The sequence below is a fragment of the Oncorhynchus clarkii genome, chromosome 7 (genome assembly GCF_045791955.1).
Source record: "Oncorhynchus clarkii lewisi isolate Uvic-CL-2024 chromosome 7, UVic_Ocla_1.0, whole genome shotgun sequence".
Taxonomy (NCBI): domain Eukaryota; kingdom Metazoa; phylum Chordata; class Actinopteri; order Salmoniformes; family Salmonidae; genus Oncorhynchus; species Oncorhynchus clarkii.
In genome coordinates this window covers 62,985,059-62,993,702 of record NC_092153.1, presented here as the reverse complement: position 1 = coordinate 62,993,702, position 8,644 = coordinate 62,985,059, and the positions used below count along the sequence as shown (strand labels likewise).

The 8,644-nt window shown below is 39.9% G+C and overlaps 1 protein-coding gene across 2 annotated transcripts; it reads right to left on the bottom strand.

The window, feature by feature from the left end:
* Nucleotides 1-914: 914 nt before the first annotated feature.
* Nucleotides 915-6,602, bottom strand: LOC139413641 (repressor of RNA polymerase III transcription MAF1 homolog). Of its 2 annotated transcripts, none has more exons than XM_071161265.1 (7): nt 5,699-6,602; nt 5,373-5,501; nt 4,863-5,031; nt 4,332-4,453; nt 3,924-4,043; nt 3,035-3,121; nt 915-2,851 (listed from the first exon to the last, which is right to left on the bottom strand). In XM_071161265.1, exons 1-7 carry the CDS (start codon nt 5,779-5,781, stop codon nt 2,827-2,829), a joined length of 735 nt encoding a protein of 244 aa, XP_071017366.1. In that variant the 5' UTR covers nt 5,782-6,602; the 3' UTR covers nt 915-2,826. The 2 variants fall into 2 exon arrangements, with proteins under 2 accessions (XP_071017366.1, XP_071017365.1); XM_071161264.1 differs by having other exon boundaries at nt 915-2,854; nt 5,699-6,600.
* Between the last annotated feature and the right edge of the window lie 2,042 nt (nt 6,603-8,644).

Sequence of the window (8,644 nt, the reverse complement as noted above, 5' to 3'; positions counted from 1 at the left end):
CTCTCTTATATCCCTATCAGAAGTTCACCAAGCTTTTCTTTACCAAAGAATTAAGCTACCCTCATTTATTACATATCGTGTGATGATCCAGGTTTAGTGAGCTGTGATTCAGTGATAGTTCAGCGTGGTGTCCTAGATCCCAAGACAAGTGTAGTCGTCATGACCTCAAGGTTAGATCCTGAAGGATACAGTGCTGTAGTGTACTTTAAACACCCATATAATGGTGAGACTGTTTAGTATCTGTTGAACTGAACAAGGGCATCACATACATTACACAGTAATGTGTGGTGTTAGTCGTGATGCCTGCATGCAGTTCGCTAACCCTAAATAGATCTCAGATCCTACTTCACTATGACATAGATCTTGTGAGACTTTAAATACTTTTTTATATATATTTATATATGATGCAAAAGAAAGTACACTACATTTTCTTAGGTTGGAGGGTTGGTGGATGTACTTATGTAAAAGTATTGTCATTTTCCAGTAAAAATAAATCCTTCAAACGGTTTGCCAATAAATATGTGTTTTGTAATAAGACCAAACTTTGTCGTTGGAGATTGTAACTCACTTGTTCATTACCCATCTCTATTTCTGTTTTCAGGGTCAGATAAATATGATTTAAAACTACAAACCCACAGAGCTTGATTCAGCTTTGATTAATACTAGGATGTACAGGCGACCTGAATATTATCAAGAGTAGCGTACAAGGACAGAGGTTATGACCAATTCATATTAAAGATATGATTATTGCTACTATTCACAATTTATAGTACTGATCTACTAGCTAGTCCCAAACCCTGTACTGGTTGGATTACACCAATTTTGAAAGGAAAACAAATCTCACCCAAGTTTGTCAAAAGAATTACACATCTACATTATTTAATCAGTGTAATAAAAACAGGGAAGTGAGGCAGTTTTAGTCAAGACCTTTATTATACATGGTGACAAATCAAATGGATACAAGTTTAGTGAAATAAAACCACAAGTATGAGGTCGTGTAAGCTGCCAGTCATTAGCACAAGACTAAAATAAATGTGCCAATGATGCAAGAGTTCCGCAACAATATTATCTCGCTTCTTAGTATTTAATTGGCCCATATCATCCGGAAGGCGGAGGCAATAAGCTTGCATGTCCTTGCCATGACAACCACCTTATTTTCACACATGGGCCACATTGAACACAAATCAGTGTTGAAAGTCTAAAACAGCTGCTCTGTCGACAAAGATAATCAACAAGAAAATGTGTACTGTAGACATGTATACCTGCACAAAGTGTTTGTCAAAAGTCAATATGCTGATAACTTAGGATGTTGCTGACATTTGAAATCAAATTCAGGAATAGGTTTGTGGTTTCAACGTCACTAGAGGCAGATAGATAAACATCACATAGAAGGGACTAAATGAAACTTTACAATACCTACTGTATCATTCTACCATTTTGTACCTAATGTACGAAGGATATGAGTCTTTCAGATTTTACTTATACAAAAAAGGTGCAAGAGCAAGATGTATGCCACATACAGTAACACTGTCCAGCTGGTAGTCAATAGGACAACCAAAATACTAATACAGGAGCTGTGACCATTGAAAGATGACTAACCAACCATTCACTACTGAGCCTAAATAGGTATCCTTGCTCTTCAGTCCACCCATTAGTCACAAATGCATTATTGTATATTCAGTACATGCTTCATTTGATCAGGAAAGTTGGACCATAGGCATCACTGATCTCTACAGGGAGTTTTTGCAGTGGAAATTATAAATCAGACTTTAGATTTGTCTTGAGACTGTCTAAAATTACATTTAAAAATGCCACACACTGGGGGCACTGCTCTAACTAAACACACACAAAAAATGCTTCAACTAAAGTAATACCTACTAAAAAAGGCTTTAAGTTATATTAAAATACAATATATGTAAATTCAAACAGTATACTCTACAAGCAGAGTTTGTACTACATATGAGAAGTCACATAAGTCCTTAAAACACACGATGGAATTCAGAATCTAGTCTTGATTCTCGAGTGCTTTTGGAACAGATACAGCAGAATCGTATTTGCTGGCTTGACCCATAAAACTATAGACTGCACTTGTCGCTAAATAAAAACAAATAAACAATTGTAGGCTTGAGTAGCATTGGTATGGAAGGTAGAACATCACCAAGAGGCAGACTGATTCAAGCTGTTATATGACTTTTCCATCAGCTGAGATTGAAGTGACAGTATTGGTTGGCCAACTGCAAACAGCAGTTTTGTGGATGTAGCTACAGTGGAGGAAACCTAAATTGAGTCTGCCCCCTGGTGTTCAAACATGCGCTCAAGCATGCAGTCAGAGAATGGTCCTATACCTAAACCTTGAGTGCCAATTTGGTATGAGAACAGCTCACACTTTGGAATGGTAAAGCTTGAAAAACATAATAAAAATATAAAACTTTGCTTAATTAATGTATTATCAAAACCAGCAAAGAGAATGTAAAATAAGTTGCAAATGAATGAGTGCCAGGACATGCTCGAATACCAGGTCAAACACACCAAACAAAGCTTTTGCTTCTGATAATCAAGGTAAGGAGAACGTAGCGATGGAAAATTAAAATGCTAAACACAAATACATGGGAATAATCCTAATCTGAACATGAGTAACAGATCTCCAAGCTCAGTCTGATTTCCGCAGTAAAATAGAGCGAGGTTCACCACACAAAGTCAGAAAAAAAACAGAAGTATAATCCCAACACGAAATATGATGAGTTTAAGATGAGTTGTAAAAGAAATGGTGATGTGGGTACAGACAGACATCCAGTATACTGTCTGGTCCTGTATGAGACTGGGACTTCACTGGGCACACAGGGCACCATACCTGCTGATTGAAAAAATACATGGTTTAGATTAAAGGATTAGACAGACCCAAATGATGCATCCATGAACAGTACTAATTCAACATACAAAATAACTTTGACACTTAAAAGAAAGTAAAACAGTTTCATGCTTTATCATATTTTAGGGTTTTCTATGAAGAATCCAGGCTGTGTGTCCTCCTCACCTCTCTTCATCCATGTTCTCATAATCTTCATCCAGCTCCAGGTCCAGTTCGTTGCCAATGCCAGAGTCCCGTGGGGCCATGAATAAACTAACACACGAGGACAAAAGCAAATGTTGCTCACTATAGACCACTTCAATGTATAAGCAATTATTTCAGGGATGGCATATAAGTATTTTGGACATTGGCCAGTAAACATTCAGATGTCACTGGTCTGGCTCATTTTCTACTGGCCCAGAATGAAAAGTACTAGCACGGGGCTAGCTTAATATCTATCCCTTCCCTGGTTCTTTGACTATTTTGAATGACTGCCTAGGACACTTATACATGTATCCATTTAGCTTTGAGCAAAGTATTTATTGCTCCCGAGTGAAGCGGTGGTCTAAGGCACTGCATCTCAGTGCTAAAGGCATCACTACTGACCCTGGTTTGATTCCAGGCTGTATCACAACCGGCCGTGAATGGGAGTCTCAGAGCGGAGCACAATTGGCCCAGCATCGTTCAGGTTAGAGTTTGGCTGGGGTAGGCCATCATTGTAAATAGGAATTTGTTCTTAACTGACTTGCCTAGTTAAATAAAGGTACAATTACATGTAAAAATATATTGTCAGTATGCAGTTATATTGTCTATGACCAACCATGTACAGATTATAAACAGATGATTTCCACTCAGATAAAAGAATACCATACCCAGATAACCGACACGTCCAATGGACATTAGAAGTTAAAAAGGTATAGTTCACTCAAAAACGTAGTGTTTTATGTTGTTCCTATGTTAACTGTTAATACAATCCCAAATAATTGTGTAGTCAGCAGTCAACTTTTCAAGGTGCAGCACTTTCAGTACAGATGAAAAAAACGGTGGTGATGTGTTTTTCAGTCTTCAGTCTTACCTGACCGAGCGGCACGTGAAGAAGACGATCCTCTTCAGCCTTGTGTTGTAGAAGAAGTAGTTGAAGGACCACATGTTGCCCTCCTCTCCGTACGGGTCAGAGTCCAGGTCTGGGTTGTAGCTGCAACGTCCAAAACAATACGGCCTTTACATTCTGGTTTACAAATGGCATGCATGCCTCCCCTCAAGGGAAAACAAAATAACACAGAACATTGATTATTGCTCTGTGAAAACAGTACCACTCCCCAAGACACTTGTCATATATCTGAAAGGATTGGATGGGTGTAAGCAATATGGTAGTGGCTCCACCTAGCACTCTGATGCTTGTGCCAGAGTTTCTAGTAATAGTTCTGCCAACTCCGGACCAAAAATACCCTCTCTATCGTTAAGAAAAAGTGGCGTTGCTCACCTGTAGATGTCACACTCGGACAGGCAGATCTCAGCGTCGATGGCCTCCCACAGCTGGGGCTGAAGCAGACTATAATCCTCCCCGGCCGCCGCCGACAGACTACTGTTCACCGCGTTGAACACCTGAGGTCACACACTATGTTAATAATGGCATACAAAATGCATAACTTCCGTGTATATCCAGCCAGGTAAGAATTCAGCCAAGACTGTCCATGACTAGACATATAGTTTCAAGCACTGTGTGCTATACTTTACATTTTTGAGTTAATATGTTAGTCCCCTTCTGTAGCCTTTTGTCCTCCAGGTAATGGATTACAGTCTCATTCCATATAAGACCAGACAGGCTTTGGGTTGTGTACAAGCTGCCTCGGCACATCAAGCCCAATCAACTCATGCTGCTGTGTAGTGAAAGCCACGATGCAAAACCAGCAGAATATGCTGGTTCAGGTGTAAGCAATTCATAACAGCAATGCGAGACATGTACAGGTACAGGCACTGTTGTGTAGGTATGAGATGTTAAATAGATCCTCACCCAGTTAACGCTGGGCTCTCTGCTAAAGTCGTGGCTCTTGGTGCGGCTGAAGTCATAGTCGGGGCGGAAGGATTCGTTGAGGGTGGCGATCAGGTAAAAGAGGGTCTTCCTGCTGCACTTGTCAGAGAGAGGCCCTTCCCCCTCGTCTCCACTCTGACTCTGGCTCAACCTGCAACCACAGCACAAAACCACAGACACACACTTGTTAGTGTTATGAACATGCTCAGTCCAAACTCGTTCATACTTGTAGTGCATTCTTGTCATTTGAACTATGCTTGACAGGAACTTCAGGATTCTTCATGTGACCAGTCCATGGGCATTACATAATACAGATAGAAGTCTAATGACTAGAACATATTCAATTCACTATCACTATGTTATATATCTACTTTATTGTGTGCTCTACATGCATTAGCTACATTTATCTACAAAACACTAACCATTTTTCCCCATTACTGAATAGACCTCTGAGTTCCTATGGTGGTGGTGTAGTGTGGACTGAAGTCTTACTTGTTGGGGCTTATTCCTAAGGACTGTGGAGGGGACAGGGCTTCCAGGACATGAGGCAGTCCCTCCTGACAGAACTGCTTGAACATCTGCTTGTCCTCGCCTGCCATCTTGCAAGAGTAGCTCTCGATCCTGAGAAAAGACAGAGCATGGTTCATCACATCATGCATACACTTAAACTATGTGGTTGCTGAAAATTTCCTGTGTAGCAGTTCAGTTACGTTAGATCTTCATAGCGAGGCATTGAAGTGTTGGCCAATTCTGTGCAAATGTTGTTCATTTGTAGGTCTACATAGCAAATGGGCTATTGGCACCATCTGATAACTTACCTTCCTATTATCTGACAGTCCCCCGTTTCAATGGTGAGTCTGGTGTTTATGGCTTCAAAACTAGAATTCTCCAGGAGTTTCATCTTGACAGTTTATTTATTTTTATCATGCAAAATATTAAGTGTTTAAAATGCATATACTCATTCCCTATCTAGCCCCTAGGCTTAGAGACGACCGTAAAAGGCTACAATCTGCCACCACCAGGAGGTCATGTAGCCAATTCTGATAAACAAAATGACACTTGTCTTTTTCGCAATCCTCTGTCTTACACGTTAGTTAGACATGCAACAATGGTTGTACGAATTTAACTAACCTAACAATTAACTATGCACTGGCCCACATCAAATAAACTCGGTCAAATGTGTCGTTCAAAAACAGCGAACACACAAACTTTTCAGGCCTTACTGTATCCAACTGGAAACATTTCGTGCAATAACAATGATTGCCTTGAATTTAAATAACTCCGACCACAGAGCTAACTGGTCGTGGAGATCCTCAGCTCCCGCGCACAAAACAGTCTGTTGTATCTAGCGCTCACTCAATGCAATACCAAAGTAATCAATTTAAATCACAAACTTTACATTCAATATTGCATGATTCATTTACGGATGATGTAAAGATCTTTGTCGAGGGCTTATGGCACTTATATGTCTGATAAAAATGTCTTCCTTTTTACTGTGAAATTTCCAATATCTGCCATTAAATAAACTGAAATTAGATAGACAGTTCTTCATCCCAGCTTTTGTATCAGAATTTGAAGAGAAATCCCAGGCTTCTCGAAGCCTTTCGCCTTCGCTATGCACCTGAATTTGTCTGTAAAAACGGCAACCCAGTTTTGATGTTTTGATCCTTCCTCAATGTAACTGCACTTCCTTCTTCTCTCCAAGGCCAGTTCCTCTTTTACCGGATTTTTCCTCGAGAGGGCGCCATGGGGGCCAGATAAACATGCAATGACGTAGCTAGTAATTATAACACCCCCTTGCTCATCGTCCAGCTACAGACTCACTTGCGTTAGTTAGTTAAAACACATACACAAATATATTAAAATTATTAAAATACGTATTGGTCGATATTGATGTCATTAAACGGCAGTATGTCATCACTATATATGTACAGTACTGATCTGTCATAAATTGGAATGTGCAAATGGCTCCTTTAAAACGTATTTCCTGAATATAGTTACGTTTCGTTTCGCTTTTCATTTAGACTTCTGATCAGTGGCGTGTATTCATTGATGCAAAGGGAAGGCTTCCCCCCCAAAAATGGACCAATACTAAAATAAAATAATGTATATTTCGTCTGTCTGTGTTTCATAATTTGCCTTCATTTCGCAAGAGGCTGAATGTGTCTCATACGAGAAAGCATTCGGCGAGCAAAACAGCGCCCCTCTGTCTCTCTAAGTGTAAGCCATCTATCTGATGCTGTCTGGTCCAAACGAGTATGACATTGCTGCCGCCCGAAGCATTGAAGCCCACGGAAGCCAGGAAGCATCCGGTCTCCCTTGACAAAAAAAAGTATACAAAAATGAGCCAATCAGCGTTGAGATAAACTGAGCGAGCACAAATGTGAATGGTCCTGGCGTTGCAAAAAAAAGATGTCAAAGGAAGCCAGCTTGGATTTGGCCTCACTCCTATCATACCTAATTTATTGAAAAAATTGAATTGTTGCATCTCGTTGTGTTGTTGTCCTCCGGTGGCTAGCCATCCGGTGGCTGGCTAGCCATCTAGCTACATCCTTTCCTAAATTTACTATGGATGGAGACTTCTGGACTTCTGGTTTTACGTAATTCCCCATACTGGCCAATGACTATAATGCGATTCTGATCCAACCATTAATTCATACATTGTTGTGCCCCTGGCCTGAGAGGATGGAAGTGCAATATGTAGCTAGATGTAGAAGGCTAATGTTAACTAGCTAAAGTTGCCCATTCATGGAAGTTAGGTTAGAGAGCAATCATTTTAGCCAGGTAGCCTAGGACAACAAAACATCTAAGTATTTTACAGTATGACAGAGTGATAGACCGTTTCATCAACACCAAAGAGAGGAGGATGACATTGGCATTTCTCTACAAGTAGGGTGAGTCAACATGTTTTCTACTTGCACAAATGCGCACACGCACACAGAAATCAGAATCATGGACAGCCACATCATATTTAGCTTATGTTGATTGGACTAAAATGGGTGTATCTTTTAATTGTCACTGTATTTGTTAAGAGAATTATGTTTTCAATGTTAATAAACTGAACTTCAATTAAACTACTCGGTCTGTTACCAAGAATTTGTAAGGTTCTTGTTGAAATGAAACAGACAGAGCCAGTCTACAATAGTCAGCAACGTTTATTTACGAGAACTCTGCCCATCGTTACATGTACATTGGTTTATATACCTCTCATTTCATCATAAATGTCCCTCCTCCTCTCAGACAATGACAATATAGTTTACAAGTCTTCATACATTGCTTATCACATCCTACAACATGTTACACAATCTACTGCAAGTCCAAGGTTTCTCCCCTCCCTAGGTGGGGAGACTTCCTTCCCTGTTATCTGTTTCACAGTGGTCACAAGTTGTCTGCCACAGTTCCTTGCCTGCTAACAGTCCCTCTTTCTTATGGACAAACATTATTTATCATTATACAGAGACAGGGTAGAATTCTGTTAGTTATAGTTCTACATTAAATGTATACATCATTTAGTAATATTCATAACAGTATTAGACTAAGCAGAGGTGATTTGATGATGTTGAAACATTTAAACGTGAAATGGTGCTGGAATAGTGGAGGCACCTCCTGTTTTCTTTATGACTTGCGGTAACTCTCTGTGGTTCTAAATCAATAATAGTTTAGTGGTCTGAAAATGTCAGAAACATTAACTTGCTTGACCATGATGTAGGTCATGTAACTGTTTGTTACTGTACAGTACATGCAATATGCTTTGTGGACTTCAC

What these genes read in the sequence shown, in the direction of transcription:
- LOC139413641 (XM_071161264.1), bottom strand. Translation starts at nt 5,781, where the DNA reads ATGAAACTCCTGGAGAATTCTAGTTTTGAAGCCATAAACACCAGACTC. An exon ending in TTCACGTGCCGCTCGGTCAG is followed by an intron (nt 3,122 to 3,923) that starts GTAAGACTGAAG and finishes CTCGTGTGTTAG; the next exon opens with TTTATTCATGGCCCCACGGG. An exon ending in GAGAACATGGATGAAGAGAG is followed by an intron (nt 2,855 to 3,034) that starts GTGAGGAGGACA and finishes TTTTTCAATCAG; the next exon opens with CAGGTATGGTGCCCTGTGTG.